This window comes from Oncorhynchus keta, chromosome 27 (assembly GCF_023373465.1).
Source record: "Oncorhynchus keta strain PuntledgeMale-10-30-2019 chromosome 27, Oket_V2, whole genome shotgun sequence".
Taxonomy (NCBI): Eukaryota; Metazoa; Chordata; class Actinopteri; order Salmoniformes; family Salmonidae; genus Oncorhynchus; species Oncorhynchus keta.
This window is the reverse complement of record NC_068447.1, coordinates 30,666,513-30,685,157: the sequence shown is the minus strand read 5'-3', so window position 1 is coordinate 30,685,157 and position 18,645 is coordinate 30,666,513. Positions and strand designations below refer to the sequence as shown.

Genomic DNA, 18,645 nt, shown 5'->3' with positions numbered 1-18,645 from the left:
TAACAGTACACTTTATCTTAAGACATATAGCTATCTAGGTAAACAATGAACCTAGCTATGTAAACAAAGTGTAAATTCAAACAACGTCACGTAACGTTAGCTAACAAGCCAGCCAGCTAATGCTAGCTAGTTAAACAACAACGAACAGTGCCAACAATGCCACAGTGCTGGGAGCTAACCAACCGGGTTCAATGTTAGCAAGCTAACCACATTCATTAGGCTGTCATTAGCTAGCTAACAACATTTTTCTTAAGTTCAAATGGCTCTCCTGTGAAGTCGTGACTTGCAACATACGCCTAGTTTCCTGAATCGGTTCACATATATCTATGGTCATGAACCCTGTTTCTGAAGAGCTACATGGTTTCGTTCCAACCCAGCACTAGCACACTTGGTCTTGATGATTAGTTGAACCAGGTGTGTTAGTGCTGGGCTGGGACAGAAACCTGCACACCGTCGATATCCATATGTACAAAGTGACAATTCGAGCGTGTGTACTAGGCACTGAGCAACATAATTTGCATTATACTTACGGTCTCAAATGTGCAACAAAGCAAAATAGATTACACACAAAGTAAGACTGCTCACAACATGCGCTGGTAGGTCTGTTCCTGGTAGGCCTGGTTGGTCACGTAGGGGAGGTAGACCCTTCGCAGGGCGGGACAGTGGGCCAGGACGATGTCAGACACGTCAAAACGCAAGATGTCCTCCTCCAGCCGGTGCTCCAGGTCCTGCAGGAACCTAGAGAGAGAGATGAAAGGAAGAGAGAGAAAGGAAGAGAGGGAGTAACAAAGAAAGTGAAATATTCAGAGAAAATCGAGCGTGGGATCGAAACAGAGAGAGATATTGAAAGCAGTGGGGCTAAGCTACCTGCCATCCATGACCTCTATACCAGGCAGTGTCGGAGGAAGGCCCCTAAAAATGGTCAAAGACTTCAGCCACCCAAGTCATAGATTGTTTTCTCTACTACTGCACAGCAAGCAATACCGATGCAGCAAGACTTGAACCAACAGGACCCTGAACAGCTTCTATCCCCAAGCCATAAGACTGCTAAATAGTAAGTTAAATAGTTAACCAATAGCTACCTGGACCAACTGCATTGACCCTTTTGTCACTAACTCTTTTAACTCATCACATATGCTGCTACTTTAAAAAAAAAAATATATATATATATATATATATATATATATATATATATATATATATATATATATATATATATATATATATATATATATATATATATATATATATATATATATATGTATATATATATATTATTGAATATCCGAAACATACAATATACTTGCAGTGAAGCCGCTCAACAACTACATCAGACCAATCATCCAACAGACTCCCATTCAGAGCAACACACAGAAGCATCCAGGTTCAATGCCCTGCTCAAGGGGCGCGTTGACAGATCTCCCCCCAGGCCAAATGTGAACCCGAACCCTCCAAGATCCCCCACAGTTCCCCAATAGCTGTCCTGCAACCATTTGAGACCCCTCCCACAATCACCCCCCAAGAAGAAGAAGAAAGAAAATATATACAATTAAAGAGAAAAAAGGAAGAAAAATAGCAAACAACACTGCATAAAATAAATAAATATAATACATTTAAAACAAAGGACACCAAGGATAACTAAAATCATAATAGCAATGCCAACTGTATATGTTTGTGTGCATGTCTGGCACTATTACATGTATGTGTGTGTTCTTGTATGCATTTATTTGAATGAGAGTGTATGTATATTCATGTGTACAAACACCTGCATGGCATCAGCCTCATGCAAACCGGCATTAGTTGTAAAAACTGCCCCTCTGTGTCATTTAAACATACTTTTTATCATGTTTTATTTTGTTTGAAAAAGAGAGATACTTTTTCAATTAAACAAAAATGAGACATGGCAATCTGCACAAAGACAAAAAGGCAATTTTAAAACAATGGATGAGCTTTTCTTAGTAATCTACTTGAGAACCATTTAGGCTTCAAGTAAAACTTTTGAATAAATGAAGCTTTTAGAGAGAGGTTTAGTGCTTTTATATTTAATAATCTCAACCCACCCAATTCATATTCATTATATAGATAGGCACATTTTATTTTGTCTGGTTTGGCGTCCCAGATAAAGCGAAAGATTTTTTGCTCATATGATTTGAAAAATGTAGGCAGCGCAATAAGTAAGTGAGTAAACTGAGATATGACTAAGGAGTTAATAAGGGTAATTTTTCCATAAATAGACAGGTATTTACCTCTCCATGGTTGCAGGATCTTGTCTATTTTTACAAGTTTTCTATTGAAATGAATTGTGGAGAGCTTATTTTTATATTTTGTGATATGAATTCCAAGTATGTCTACTTCATCATCAGCCCATTTTATAGGTAAACTGCAGGGTAATGTAAAAGTTGTATTTTTTAAAGGTCCAATACATAATATTGTACACTTATCATAATTAGGTTTTAGTCCAGAGAGTACAGAAAAGTTAGCTAGATTTTCAATGAGACATTGCAGGGATCTAGCCTGCAGACTTAATATAAAACTTGAGTCATCAATACATGGACACCTTTGTTTTTAAGCCTTGGATTTCTAATCCTATAATGTTGGTATTGGATCTGATTTTAATAGCTAGCATTTCGATGGCCATAACGAATAGATATGGTGGCAGACACCCTTGTTTAACTGCTCTTGATCATTCAAAACTCTCTGCGAAGTAGCCGTTACTTACTATTTTACACCTGGGGCTACTATACATCATTTTTTACCAATTTTCTAAGAGAATTACCGAAATTGGAAAAATCCAAGCATTTATAAATAAAATCCAGTCTTACTTTATCGAATGCCTTTTCAAAATCTGCTATAAATACCAGGCCTGGCTTCTTATATTCTTCTTCTTGTATATTATCTCCATTGTATCATCCATGTAAAAAACCTGTCTGATCAGGCTGAACAATACCTGGTAAAACCCTTTTAATTCTGAGCATTTCACAAGTATTTTTGCATCACAATATTGAAGTGTAAGGGGCCTCCATCTGGGTCTCGTTTTAATAATAGAGAAATAAGACCTTCCTGCTAAGTACCTGACAGACTACCATTTATATAGGAGTAGTTAAAACAAATCTAACAATGGAGCTTTTAGAATATCAAAAAACGCTTGATACCGGTATGTCATCAAGCCCTGGGGTTTTTCCAGACTGAAAGGATTTAATAGCCTCAAAAAGTTCTTCCTCTGTAATTTGGCCTTCGCATTGATCTTTTTGTAAATTTGAAAATTGTCCATTTTTTATATTATTTGGAAAGAATTCCTTACTGTAATCTTCATTCAGTGGGAGAGGATGAGAGAGAAAAGAGAACATCTGCCTAAAAAAGTTAGCTGCCTCTTTTAAAATATAATTCTGAGAATCATAGATGACTCCGTCTTCAGTAACAAGTTTCTGCTAATTATTTTTGTTAGAGTTCCTGTATTGGAGATTCAAGAAGAATTTTGTGCATTTTTCTCCATATTCCATCTAGTTTGCTTTATTTTTGTAATAGATTACATTAGATCATTCTTGAATAAGTTCCTCAAGTTCTTTTTGTTTTTCCTCTAACTTATTTGGTACCTCTGTAGTATCGTTTTTATTGCTAACTACCTGTACTATTAGTTCATGGATTTCCCTTGTTAGTCTTGTCTCTTTAGCCAGAAACTGCTCATTTAAATTATTGATGAATATTGAATTGAATGTACATTTAAAGGTATCCCAAATAATAAAGGGATTTGCTGAACCTATATTATACAGGAAAAATTCAGTTATAAATGATTTTGTCTTATTTTTAACTAAGTTGTCCTCCAGTAAACTTTGATTAAATTTCCAATATACCCGTCCACGTGGAAAATCTATAAGAGTTTTGTGAATGCCAATTAGATCATGATCCGATTGCATTCTGTCTCTTATTAAAACTTTTTTTAACCTTTGATGCAAGAGAGAAAGAGACAAGAAAGTAGTCAAGATGACATGCTTGATTAAGTCTCCTCCATGTATATCGCACTAGTTTTTAGTGTCCAAATATCCACTATTTCTAATGTGTCCATAATATTTGTGATTTCCTTCAGGACATGGTGATGATAGTTTGTAGAGTGATTACCTTTATGGTCCAATGAGGTACTTAACACTGTGTTATAGTCTCTTTCCATAATTAATTGATAATTTGCTGCCTGTATATTCAAGAAATTGGTATAAATGTTTTCAAAGAAGTATGGATCATCCTGATTTGGACCATATAGATTAATGAGCCAAATCTCTTTTTTGTCCACTTTTATATTCAAAAGGATCCACCTTCCTTGCGAATCATTCCTGACTATTTGCACATTCAGATCAAAATTGTTGTTAATTAATATCATCACACCATTTGAGGTCCTTTGTCCATGACAGAAAATGATTCCACCACCCCATTCCTTTTTCCACGCAACTTCATCTAAGGATGTAGAGTGAGTTTCCTGTAAACAGTATATGCTATATTCCTTTTCTTTTAGCCGTGTAAAGACTGATCTTTTTTTACAATCTGCTAAATCGTTATAATTATAACTGGCTATACTTATTTCACCCCTTACCATAACTAGATACTATTCTCAGTCTAAATTGACCACAATTAGTGCTTCTAAAGTTACTGCCATCAGAGGTATTATGACGGTCAAAACTAGAGTTTTCAAATGTCTGATATTTAGAATTCAAGCAATAGGTTCTAGCAATATTTGTTTTATTCCCTTGCCTGTTTTCCTGTGAGCCAATGCCACAGATGTTAGAAAATTGAGACAAGATATTATGTGTGTAGTAAATCTGAGTAGGTTGATGTGTATGATATTGGATGTGATTTGGTGAGAGTGTTTACGATGTCTATATAAGAGTAAGGCTATAATGTGTGATGTCCAAAAATTAATAACTCTGTCAATTTGCATGGTTGAGTGTCTATGTGTGTAACATTTAGTGCGTATAGCCTTGATATTCATGATGATAATTGTAATCCATATCGTATCACCGTCATAGTGGCATCATAGTTATCTTTAACATCATCGAAAAACACATTTCCATAGCAATTGACGTTTCACATGATCATAAAAAAGACCTTGCATTACTCTAGACCTTGCATTACTCTCACTACAGTACAAATGTATTCAGCACAATATGTTATTATTCTGATATCTCCCCTTGCTTGTTGTAAACATATATAAACTTGTAGACAAATACATAAAAAAGATAGACAAACAAACACATAAAATTATAAAACTGTTATTGACAATAGAGAGAGAGAAGAGAAGAAGAACGAGAGCGAGATCAGCTGTGTGTGTGTGTGTGTGTGTGTGTGTGTGTGTGTGTGTGTGTGTGTGTGTGTGTGTGTGTGTGTAAGTCCGTATGTGTAAGTGCGCATGTAATTGAGTACCTGTGTGTTCATATCCACTTCATAATGTTCAAATATTTTTACAGTTCCCATACTTTCTTTTTTTTGTAACCTGAAGTCCCTGTAGAATGTAATACAGCCATGGTGTTATGGAGCTGTCTCGGAATAGCTGTCCATCTATAAAGAGTTTGTCCACAATGATAAAGGCATTCTTACTCTTCTCTCGTTGTTGCCTTTGTACCGTATACAGTCTCTTAGGACGTTCGTTTATCTCCCTTGGAAATTGGTAATTGAGACCGAATTTGGTCCCTTTAAGCTCCCTTCATCTGCTTTTGATCAGCTCCTTTTGTTGGTAGTGTTCAAATTTTGTGATGATCGGTCGAGGACCCTTGGTCTTGTCGGTCATCGCTCCAAGTCTTTGTACTCGGTGGAAAGCCACCTTGTTTACAGTCTCTATAGAAAGTTTTATAGAAAATTCTCTATAGTCTCTATAGAAAATTCTCTGATCACGCCCTGTGGATTATTGGATGCGTCATCAGAAATCTCTGGAAAAAAATGATTTCCACGCATGCTACGACTTTGTATGTGTAGTAGCGACTCCTTCATCACCCTGTTTTCCCTGAGTAGACGATCCATGTTGGAGTTGTGTATTTTTACCTTGGCTGTGAGTTCCTTCCTGCTACTGTTTATGTTTATGTATGCTGCTGCTACTTTTGATTATCTATCCTGTTGCCAGTGGTGGAAAAAGTATCCAATTGTCATACCTGAGTAAAGATACCTTAACAAAAAAGGACTCAAGTAAAAGTGAAAGTCACCCAGTAAAACACTACTTGAGTAAAACTCAAAAATGATTTGTTTTTAAATCTACTTAAGCATCAAAAGTAAATATAATTGCTAAAATATACTTAAGTATTAATAGTAAAAGTATACATCATTCCTGATATTAAATCAAACAAGACGGCATGATTTTAATGTTTTTTAAATGTATGGATCACCAGGGGCACACTTCAGCACTCACACATAATTTACAAACAAAGCATTTGTGTTAGTGAGTCTGCCAGATCAGAGGCAGTAAGGATGACCAGGCATTTTCTTCTGATAATTGCATGAATTGGACAATTGTTCTGTTCTGCTAAGCATTCAAAATGTATCAAGTACTTTTGGGTGTCAGGGAAAATGTATGGAGTAAAAAGTCTATTATTTTCTTTAAGTAGTACTTTAAAGTATTTTTACTTAAGTACTTTACACCACTGCCTGTTGCCTAGTCACTTTATCTCTTCCTATATGTACATATCTACCTTAATTACCTCGTACCCCTGCACATCTACTTGGTACTGGTACCCTGTATATATTACCGTTACTTATTGTGTATTTATTCCTTGTGTTATTATTTTACTATTATTTCTCTTTTTCCTCTCTGCATTGTTAGGAACGGCCCATGAGTAAGCATTTTACTGTTAGTCTACACCTGTTTGTGACCAATTAAATTTTATTTTAAGAGAAACAGAAGAATAAGAAAAACCAAGACAGAAAAAACAGAGAATCTCATGACATACATTCATTTACTATACCTCTCACTGACGTCCTTGACCTCGGGGAGCTTGGAGAAGAGCCACTGTCTGTCCTGGGCCCCCAGACACTCCCCCAGCTCCTGGGACAGCATAAAATGGTCCACTGCGATGGTCAGACTCCGAATGTACGACGCCTCTGATGTCACCAGCTCAAACTTGGCCTGTGATGAGGAGACATTATGGGCCTTTAGGAAACATTAGGCACACCTCTCACTCACAATTAAAAACATGATACTTTATTTATCTAAATATGAAAAATTAAATACTTGAAATCATGACGTTATCATGAGACATATTGGGAAAATCTATGAATTTAATGTTATGACCACAAATCAAAATATGTTATGTTAAACAAAATAGGTAATCCATCACATAGATGAAACAGATCAACTTGGCTGGCTAATTGGATATGCTAAAAGCCTGTAGTGCTGCCATAGACATGGATAGAGGCTGCACTTTCCACAAAAGATAGGATATTGGGCACACCTTCTATCCATCTCTATGAGTGCTTCCCAAATCCCAATCTGGCTTGATGTCACCCCCATGTTCTCACCTCCTGTAGTTTGCGCTCCACGTTGCTGAAGTTGTCCAGCTGACCGCTGGTCCGGACATCAGGGATGTCTTGCCACAGCGAGAAGGCGGAGCCTCGTGACGAGCAAAAGGAGCTGGATGGAGACAGATTAGATGGAGATGGAGTCTCCCCAGCCCCTTCCTCCCTTAGCCCCTCCTCCTCAGCACCTGGCTCCTCCCCCTGCTGCCTCAGGATTTCTCGGTTGATTGCAACATCACTGTACTCCTGGTACAGAATTGCTGAGGAGAGAGAAAGAGAGAGAGCGATGAGAATTTGAGTAAGAAGAGTACATAGGGGTGATTGAGAATTAAAATCAATATTGCAGAAAGTAAAAAAAAAATACTTTCAGATATTATGTTGTTATGTAGCATGTGGTTGAACGAGTGTGGATACCATTGCTATGCCATATAAATACAATTGATAATGGAGGTGGAGAAGGGAGGTGGAATAAACCACATTTTTGACACAAGACTCACAGCTGGGGAGAAACCGTGACAGACGATTGGATCTGCTGACTGTGGGAGGAGTGCACCAATCATCCTCAATGGATTTCTTCCTCAAACTGTGGGAAAGTAGTATTTATAGTCGTTATAACAGTGTTATTCACAGTGGACAACCTTACAACTCACTTCCAGCTAAGATTTGTAGTTTACATTTGTGAGTTTAACTTTGATATAATACACCCATTTTTTGCTGTTAAAACACACTTTTTGATTGTGAATCCGGTGCTACGTCGATGTTGTTGCGTGTTTTTGTCAGCAGATGGCAGTTGCGGTGTAGGTCCTACTGGACTATGGGGGGCGCTGTCACTGGCACCACCTGAGCCACGATGCCTGGAAGTGGACTTATCTGGAGAGGAAGAAAGTAGATGGAGGTTTAAGGAACCTAGCAAACACACAACCACTACAGAACGTTGTCTCAAGTTACATAGAAAACAGCTTTGCTAAATTGGTTATAGCATTTGCTGTCAAAAACATCATGTCTAACACATCCCACTGCAGTGGTGCTCAACCCTGAGGCAGGACACTCACAGTCAGGGCTGAAGTTGCTGGGGTTCTGCCTGTCGCGGGAGGCCACGCGAGCTGACAGCGACTTGCCAAGCTTTAGTGTGAACGAGTTCTTCCTCTGGGAAAGCTGTAGCCGTGAGATCAGCTCTGAGGCTGAGAAGCGACGCCGCTCGTGTTCCGCCATACTGGAGCGGGCTAAAGAGCTTCCTCCGGTGGCCGAGGAATTCTCTACAGCCCCATAGTTCAAGACAGATGAGTGCTCTGACAACTGCAGCGGCTCTGCGGAAAAAGGTGGAGTCTTTTGGGGGTTGGGTGTCCCCCCTGTTGATGAGGGGCTCGTGGCATCTACAGGGTCTCCCCCGATGTCCTCCTCCAGGAAGGAATCGAAGGGTCCTGAGAAGAGGTAGTCGCCATCCAGAATGGGGCTGGCCAAAGAATCGTCAGTCAGGCTGTCTGGTGAGTACACTCGCATCTTACGCCCTAGGACACAACACAAAAAAGACTGAGGTGGACTTCTCTGCAAACTCCAGCCACTTATATTGGAAATAGGCCTTGTACAAAATATTTCAGAAGTAAGATTTGAAGTGTGATTTTTATGTCCTACAGATGACAAAATGAAGGAGGAAAGAAACATTCTCCTGATGAGGACTAACAGAGAGTTGACAAAGTGGAATGGATAGATACTGTACTTACGGATAGACTTTTCCTTGAGTGAACCCTGTGACGTCCTCCTCTGGGGTCGACAGGTGTCTGGGGTCTGCATCTCCGGAGGCTCATGTGAGGATGGAGAGCCAGGTGGCTGAGAGTTACAGTAGTCTGTGTCCCTATACAGGGAGGACAGAGGGAGGAACAGGGGCAGGCTGAAGGCTGTGTGGAGGGGACGAAACACCGTCGACACCACCATGGGTCTCTCACACTTCTCTTGCCCTGGAGGGTCAGTCCTCCTATCTTCCCGGATAAAAAGCTCAACTTCACCCCCTAGCATCTGAGAGTCTGAACTCAGGTCCGTATTAGTGTCTTGATCAGGGTTACTCTTCCAGCCGCCATTTTCTGCTTCAGTCCTTATGTGTTTGCGATGATTCAGAGGCAAAGGGGTGGAGTGCTGAGCGTCTGCAGTAGGTGATCCATGGCCGTTGTCGCTGGGGGTCACAGGCGGCTGCCGCTCCTGCTGACACACGGCGATGTGGTTGTGCTGGCACTGCCGCAGGAGAGGCCTGTCGTCCCGGGCCTCGCTCAAAGCCTGGGACTCGCCTGAGACCGGCAACCACATGCTGGGACACTCTCCTCGGCAACGGAAGACATGGAGGTGAGGCTGGAAGTCAGGGAGAGGGGAGAATCCATACCCGGGAAGCATGACTGAGAGAACACATGGGAAATGCAGAAAGGAGAAACAAGTTTTTGCAATAAACTTCAATATGCTAACATAGTATCCCCTTGCCATATCTGGTAAAACAGCACCCACTGAGCATGGTTACATGCACACAATAATACCATTATTATGGATAGTCAGATTAATATAATAGTGTGTTTAAAACGTTTACATGCTTTGCAAGAAAACCATTTCCCTAATAATCCTGTTTACATGGACATATTTGAAATCAGGCTACCTGGTGGGACTTAAATAAATGCAGAAAATCGGCAATGAAAATAAACGTTTTACCACAGTGACCATGTTATTTTTGCGACGGGCATTTGATTCTGTGTTCGGACATATAAAGTTTGCATGTTAAACTCACTTCACTCGCACATAAAAGGGAGGCTTGCGCTACAGGTGCTGGCACATGTGCAGATCGAATTCACAGCCGGAGTGCTGATTAAACTGTTTACATGTCTAATAATTTGAAAGAAAAAAGAAAAACAGGTGTTTTAATCGACGTATGCTTACTTCGATTTTGACCTTATTATGACAAGCAGAGTGACTATTTCCATAGTTGGCCTAGTGCCATAATCAGTTTAATATCGAATGATGTGTGCACTCAGTGTAGGCTATATTGTATTCACTAATCACTATTAAAAGGAACATTTCATCATGTGGCTTCCCTCTATACGAGACATGATATGTTAAATTGAAATACTGAGTGAGACAGCTATTAACCACTGGTGGAGACAGTTATATCCTTATATGGAAGGTGTTGCTGTTGTACATAAAGCAAACCTGCTGTAGCTCAAGTACCAAATGCAGTACAAAACGACTCATCCGCCAGTTTGTTTATAGTTTGTGTATGCCAAAACAAACCAATCAGGTCCCCTTCACAAATAATTGTCATGGTTTTGTAATGTATACTGTTATCAAATAGTATGTTTCCTGAAATACTTTCAGTTTGTTCTATCTCTCACACATTGTGTAACAATCTGTTGTGGCAGTGTGAAAGATGTACTGTATACTCGCTAAGGAAGATGTCTGTTCATTGGAGCAAAATGGCAGTTGAACATGGACGCATGAAACCCCCCACCCCCTCTCCTCTAGGTCTGGCTCTATGCTGCAGCTGAGAGTGTCTTCCTGCTCTAATTAAAGACTGCACCACACACAGCTCTCAGCCCCCTGTACTTATCCTCTACCTACCCCCCACACACACACACACAAACCTCCTTTATCTACAGATGGCATGCTGAACCAGGCCAGAGCCACACACATTCAGCCATAACCCTTCACAAAGTGCACCCAAAGAGACTACATTTTCAGTCCTCGTCACCTTTCACCTGACAATATAGACCCATCTATCTCTCACAGTGTTTAATCTTTAACCTGGTTGTTATGACATGATCAGCAGTCTAGAGATTCAGAGAGACCGAGAGAAGGGAGAGGGATTCTAAGAGATTGAGGGAGAGAAAAAGAGAGAGTGACCCACAAATGATTCCCCCACTGAGCCATGAAAATTAGGTCGGCACTTTACACTAGTGTTACTTACTATAAACAAATTGGGGGGAATTCAGACTGGAGTTACATGCATGTAGCTTGAGCACTTTTCTCTCTATGCGTATTCTGGCCTTGGACATGGGGAAATGCCAGTGCCAGCAAGGTACGGTACGCATTTGGGGAGGAGATCAAAGAAATGTGTGTGTCCATACGCAGTATTCTGACCTTGACTTAATTGACTAATAATTCTAGCACCTGAACATGTGAGGAAACAATGAATAAGGTTAAGTGTACCTGTCAGTTCCAAGTGGAAAAAATATCTATACCGAACAAAAATATAAATGCAACAGGTCCCATGTTTCATGAGCTGATATAAAAGATCCCAGAAATGTTCCATATGCACACAAAGCTAATATCTCTCCATTTTTGTACACAAATTTGTTTATATCCCTGTTTGTGAGCATTTCTCCTTTGCCAAGATAATCCATCCACCTGATAGGTGTGGCATATCAATAAACTGATTAAACAGCATGATCATTACACAAGTGCACCTTGTACTGGGGACAATAAAAGGCCACTAAAATGTGTAGTTTTGTCACACAGCACAATGCCACAGATGTCTCGAGTTTTGAGGGATCGTACAATTGGCATGCTGATTGCAGGAACTTCCAACAGAGCTGCTGGCAGATAATGTAATGTTCATTTCTCTATCATAAGCCACCTCCAACATTGTTTTAGAGAATTTGGCAGTATGTCCAACTGGCCTCACAACCGCAGATCACGTGTATTTTTAAAAATGTATTTAGTTAGGCAAGTCAGTTAAGAACAAATTGTTATTTACAATGACCCAGACAACGCTGGGTCAATTGTCAATTGTGTACTCCCAATCACGGCTGGTTGTGATACAGCCTGGAATTGAACCAGGGTCTGCAGTGATGCCTCTAGCACTGAGATGCAGTGCCTTAGACCACTGCGCCACTCGGGAGCCCACACCAGCCCAGTATTTCTGTCTGTAATAAAGCCCCTTTGGGGGGAAAAACTCATTCTGATTGGCTTGGCCTGGCTCCCCACTGGGTGGGCCTATGCCCTCCCAGGTCAACCCATACGTGTGCCCCTGCCCAGTCATGTGAAATCCATAGATTAGGGCCTAATGATTTTTCTCTCGACCTGTGTGCATGTTACAAACTTTCATTCATAGGCTAGGTTGTAGCAACCTCATGATGGACATAGGGAAAATGTGAGTATCATGTAGTATAAATCTATTGATGTTACATTGAATTGGGTGCATGGATATGGACAGGTTATAGACCATAGAGAAAGAGTGACTTGAACTGGATACTGTCTTATTGTACCTTTATCAGTGGCGGTCGGTGCCATTTAAGATGAGGGAATACGATTATTTTTGCTGTAATAGAAAAAGTTCATGCTCATGAACAAAAATAATCGCATTCCCTCATCTTAAATGGCACCGACCGCCACTGATAAAGGTACAACAAGACAGTATCCAGTTCAAGTCACTCTTTCTCTATGGTCTATAACCTGTCCATATCCAGTCTACCACTGTGTCCCTGCTATCATACAGAAAAACATGTAACACCTTGCAACCCTGCAATGTCAAATCAAATGTATCTATATAGCCCTTCGTACGTCAGCTGATATTTTTATTTTACCTTTATTTAACCAGGCAAGTCAGTTAAGAACAAATTCTTATTTTTTAATTTTTTAAATAATTTTTTTAAATGTTTAATTTTTTTGCCCTTTTTCTCTCCAATTTCGTGGTATCCAATTGTTGTGGTAGCTACTATCTTGTCTCATCGCTACAACTTCCGTACGGGCTCGGGAGAGACGAAGGTTGAGAGTCATGCGTCCTACGATACACAACCCAACCAGCCGTACTGCTTCTTAACACAGCGCGCATCCAACCCGGAAGCCAGCCGCACCAATGTGTCGGAGGGTACACCGTGCACCTGGCAACCTTGGCTAGCACTGCACCCGGCCCGCCACAGGAGTCGCTGGTGCGCGATGAGACAAGGACATCCCTACCGACCAAGCCCTCCCTAACCCGGACGACGCTAGGCCAATTGTTCGTCGCCCCACAGACCTCCCGGTCGCGGCCGGTTACGACAGAGCCTGGGCGCGAACCTAGGGACTCTGATGGCACAGCTGGTGCTGCAGTACAGCTGTATTCCATTCAAAAGGCTTCAAATGTGCCTTTGGTTGTATAATGTTATTTGGGAGTGTTATGGACTTTGGCGTAGGCGTTTCCCCTGTAATTTTAATAGGCCACGATAAGAAAGAATGTCTACATTGTTAATGAGTAGCTAGTACACTGGAATCTCTTTTATAACAGTTTTGATTAAATAACAATGTTAATTTTCTTTTTATGTGCAGCATAATCCCTTATCAGACTCATAACATGTATACCATAAATTCAATTTTGATGCATCGTTATAAAAAAGTCTCCATGCCTGTATCATCAGTCACTTTAAGGTAACTCTTTGGTAATAATGTCATGGTTGCAAAATTCCGGGAACTTTCAATAAATTCCCTGGTTTTCCAGAAATCCTGGTTGGAGGATTCCGGATTTCCTGCTTATTCCCTCCTGATACCGGGCTACCGCCAACCGGGATTTCAAGAAAACCAGGGAATTTATTGAAAGTTACTTTCATTCCTAGTCATAGTCATACATCACTCACTCTGGCATGGGAATCATGGGACTCACTGCAGATAAACAAAAACACATTGTGACAGTCACAATTTTCAAGTCGTAATAATAATAGGGTATGATGACTGGTGTCACTGTTTAGATTGATCAACAGCCTTTCAACAGTCCGTCCTCCTCAATCTCAAACAATTTGCATAAATATCTCTTTATCTTTGTCCAGTTTCAAAGGGTAACCATAATTCAGGGGACAGACAGAGACCTGTCCTGAAGATGTGCGTCTTCTCCCTCATGTCTCTCATCGAGAGTTATGGGGTCTGTTATGGGATGTGTGTGTTTGAGCAGGCGGAGTGGAGTGGCCTGGCGGTGTGGTGTGACTCCATCCTGTATGTGTGTGAGAAGGCAGTGAAGCCCTGTCACATCAGGACACTAATTTCCCTGTAGTAGACTGGGGGACTCTGCCACTATGCCATAGACATAATATATACAGTATTTCACACCATTGGACTCTCCACTATGCTGGTGAGGCAGCATAGCACATTCCCATTCAAGTTGAGTTATAGTAATTAATCTTCTATGTGCAAAGTGGTATCGGACAGTAGGACAAACTGAGGGTATAGCATTCTGGAGGAGATTGTCAAACTTTTCCTCCACTAGCACTGAGAATGTGAGGAGATTAATTTGTGATTGGAAATATCCCTTGGGTGCAATAGGATACTGAGATGAAAATTACATTAAATGTATTTACAATGAAACCCCACCTGAAAAGCGATTTCAACTTCAAACACTCGGAACCACCTACTGCGACCATTTTCTCAAAATCAAAAGACTAAAGTGTCTAGTCATAGACATGAAAGGCTGGATAGATGTTTTTAAAAAGGGGCATTCAGATTATCATTTGTCTGCTCCAGACCCACAGGTGAGGTTCTGAGGCCATGGAGCAGAAAGAAATCCCCCTTAATGTTGTTACATGGTGTGGGTCCTAATCCTGTTCAGAGCCTGGGGCAGCTACTCCTTCCCTATTAAGACATACTGACAACCTGGCTTACCCTGACACAAACAATGGACATACAAGGAGCACCTTGGGGGACAGACACACCTGAGCCTAGCGAGAGAGTGATTTCAGCTGTCTTTGACTGAAAGAGACAAAACATTAGAAAGGTGTCCTGTTAAATATTTGACCTCCGACAATCTCGGACTTGTTGCTCGAGAGTCGGGATTCCAGCTAACAGACAGCACAAACAACAATATATTATTCAAAAGCCCACAAAAATGTGTAGAATCTCGCATGTAAATGACAAGACATGTGCAGCTTTGCCTTCCCCCTCTCGGGCACCAGTACACCCTGCCCCCTCCACAATACTACCCCTCCTCCCCTCTCCCCCCCATCAAAGAGACAGACTGGGTGAGGGAAGAAGAGCAACATACTCGGTTTAGTCAGGGGGATGAGTTTTAGACCTGGGTTCAAATACTATTTGAAATCATTAAAAAAAACTTGAGCTGTTCATTGCAACAGAACATCCCTGCTGCAATGAACCAATAAAAAAGTCCCAAAAGTGTAATCCCACCCACCTAGCACTCCAGGCTGGCTAAAGCAAACCCTCAAAGTATTTGAAAGATTTCAAAAGGAATTTGAGTTTATGAAAGGAAGTACACTTGTTTCTTCACTCAATTCAGATATAAAAAGTAGGCTACTGATGAACTACAGACCTGCCATCACAAAGCAAACGGAAGGCCTGAGATATTTGTACTTTTCAACAACATTTTGTCAGATCCACTCAAACAGCTTTGTAGGGCCTCCTGGGTGGCACAGCGGTCTAGGGCACTGCATCGCAGTGCAAGCTGTGCCACCAGAGACTCTGTGTTCGCGCCCAGGCTCTGTTGCAGCCAGGACCGGGAGGTCTGTGGGGTGACGCACAATTGGCCTAGTGTTGTGAGGTTTTGGCCAGTAGGGATATCCTTGTGACATCTCGCAATGCACGCTAACCAGGTTGTCAGGTGCACGGTGTTTCCTCCAACACATTGGTGTGGCTGGCTTATGGGTTGGATGCGTGCTGTGTTAAAAAGCAGTGTGGATTGGTTGGGTTGTGTTTTGCCTCTCCCAAGCCCATATGGGCGTTGTAGCGATGAGACAAGATACTAACAATTGGATACCACAAAATGGGGGTGAAAAACTAAACAAAACAAAAAACAGCTTTGTAGGTGTTCTCTGCACCCAAACTGTCAATCAAAGATTGTTTGATGATCTGATCATGGGCCACTGTACATTCTGCTGATGCATCTCTTGTATTCAAGTATTGTATTCTCTCATTCCCTGTGTCTGTTTTCTCCTTCTTTCTCTCCTCCAGTTTGGAACCAAGCCAGCCTTTTTTTTTTGTCCTCCTCTCTCCTTTATCTTCTGGACAGGTATGGACAAGTCAACTTAGGGCGGCTTGTTTTGAAACATGATCAGGGTAGGTAGAGAACCCACCTCAAAGCTGACCATGTAGTAGGTTTTGCCTGTGGGGCGAAGCTACAAACGAATAAAAAAAACGGAGAAGGAAAAAGCACAGCATCATTAGGATTAGGAGGTGAACTAGAGCGAGGACAAAGTACTCTATAGTTCTCTCTCAAGTTGGCATATAAATTAGACGCTGTACCTTGCAGCCATATCTGGGGTTCATTTTTTAACAGAATACTAACAGGGAGAACTGAAGGGATTAACTCATGAAGAACACTGTACAACTCTCTTTGATATAAAAAAAAACTGTTGAACTTTATTGTGGGACAGAAATGTATTATTGTGCATGTGTGAAACCTGCCCCATAGCATGTTAGATGCTGTGGGCTGGGGCCATAGCCAACTCAGTGCTTGGAACAGCCTGCAGGCTTCAGCTCTAGCTTCAGCTCTTGCACAGCAACACTGTTAGGAAGGGCATTTCACACATAGCCCCAGGGCCCCACTGCTCACGCTCATTTGTGAATCTAATCTTTTTCAAATACTTTCAAAATATGAGATATCATCCAGGGAAAAAGAACATGCTGTTTGGTTTTTTTATGCTATGAATGTTTAGATGTATCCTTCCTGCCCTTCCAAGTTTGATCAATGTATGTATCTACAGGATTTCACTACAGAAAAACTTCAATAATCAATAGTATTTTTTTATTATATGTACATGATAGAGACATTCGACTAGTGATTGCTTTATGCTCTGACAGATGAGGGCCAGCAAGTTAACTTCCAAATTCATTACCGACCAGCCCCCAAACAAGAACCTTTGACAAATGCAGGCACTTTGCACATTCCCTGAATAGCTAGGCTCTCATCATTCCTCTAAACATTCTCAGTAATCTGCAACAGGAGACAAACAAAGGGACTGGACTTTCCACTTGCAACAGAAAAAAGAGCTGCCACTAAGCCAAAGGATAAGAAAGTGGTTCGCCCCGCTCCATTTATTTTATTGGTGGGTTGTCTTCTCAAACGAAAAAAAAATCATTTTGGAAACCAGGTCAAAGAAAATAGTGAGGGCAAAGCATTTAACATAATACAAAAAGCTGTGTAGGTCTCACCATCCTACCCCTCCTCTCATGTTCAGTTCTCCTAATTCAAAGCCAGATCGTTTGTCTAAGGGCTAGCCATACAACTAGGATTGCATGCAACAGTTGGATGGATGGGAAGGATGTGGCACAGCGTACTGTCTGGCTTCCCTGAAGTGGCAGTGCATGTAGATGCACATAGTCAGATACACCTCCAGCCAACCACACCAATGCATATGTATACACTCAGGCACAAGTGCACACAACGCACACACACAATCTGAGTGACAGGTGATGGGGCAGGTGCTCCAGACTCAGAGAGATGGAGGGGAGGGAGGACAGGGGAGTATGGAGGTAAGGTGAAGGAACGAGCTGGAGGGGAGGGCGAAGAGGTGGAGGGGTGTACTACAGTAAATTGAGTTGTAAATCTGAAGGTACATCACTCTCGAATTAAAATATATATATATATATCTGTCACGTGTCAAACTCTCCTGCCTCTAGGTCACCAGGCTATTATGGAGTACACCTGTCACCATCATTATGCGCATCAGCGCATAATGACACGCACCTGTACTCCATCACCTCCTTGATTACCTGCCCTTTATATTTCACTCCCTTTGGTTTCTTCCTGAGTCGTCATTGTTTCTGAGGTGTTCGTGTTTTGTATTATGTTTAGTTTATTGATTAAATCACTCGCTCCCTGAACTTGCTTCCCGACTCTCAGCACACTCGTTACACTATCACTCAAGGAGGTCCATCATTCAACTATTAACTGACAGCAAAAAAAACGTAGTATATCCACATTGGTTAGTTATCATGTTATGACTAAGTTTATAGTAAGACACAGGTCATTTTGCCTAACTTCGCCTAAGGGAAGCATCAGGAACTGTTTTTTTGTTTTTTTGTTATTTTTGTTTTGGTGGTGATGTCGGGTCCGGGTGTCAGAACCGGAGCTACCTGGGAGGCCTCAGCTGGTTTGTTGGATTCCCATGCCTCGGTGGGTTCGATGGGTTCCCCTGCCTCAGTGGGCTCGACAGGTTCCCCACTCGCCGGGGAGGGGGCTCTGTCATGCATGCTCTCTCCGGCGCCAGTAGG

General features: G+C 41.3%; 1 protein-coding gene across 1 annotated transcript in view; it reads right to left on the bottom strand.

Moving 5' to 3' along the window:
• Positions 1-18,645, bottom strand: part of arhgef19 (Rho guanine nucleotide exchange factor (GEF) 19) — a 35,436-nt gene that overhangs the window by 11,838 nt on the left and 4,953 nt on the right. Inside the window, exons 2-8 of the mRNA XM_052482152.1 lie at positions 9,210-9,872; positions 8,541-8,996; positions 8,217-8,358; positions 7,986-8,071; positions 7,492-7,748; positions 6,939-7,099; positions 586-738 (exon numbers count right to left, since the gene is read on the bottom strand). Coding sequence (XP_052338112.1) covers positions 586-738; positions 6,939-7,099; positions 7,492-7,748; positions 7,986-8,071; positions 8,217-8,358; positions 8,541-8,996; positions 9,210-9,870 — 1,916 coding nt within the window. The 5' untranslated portion in view covers positions 9,871-9,872. The remainder of the gene's footprint in view (positions 1-585; positions 739-6,938; positions 7,100-7,491; positions 7,749-7,985; positions 8,072-8,216; positions 8,359-8,540; positions 8,997-9,209; positions 9,873-18,645) is intronic.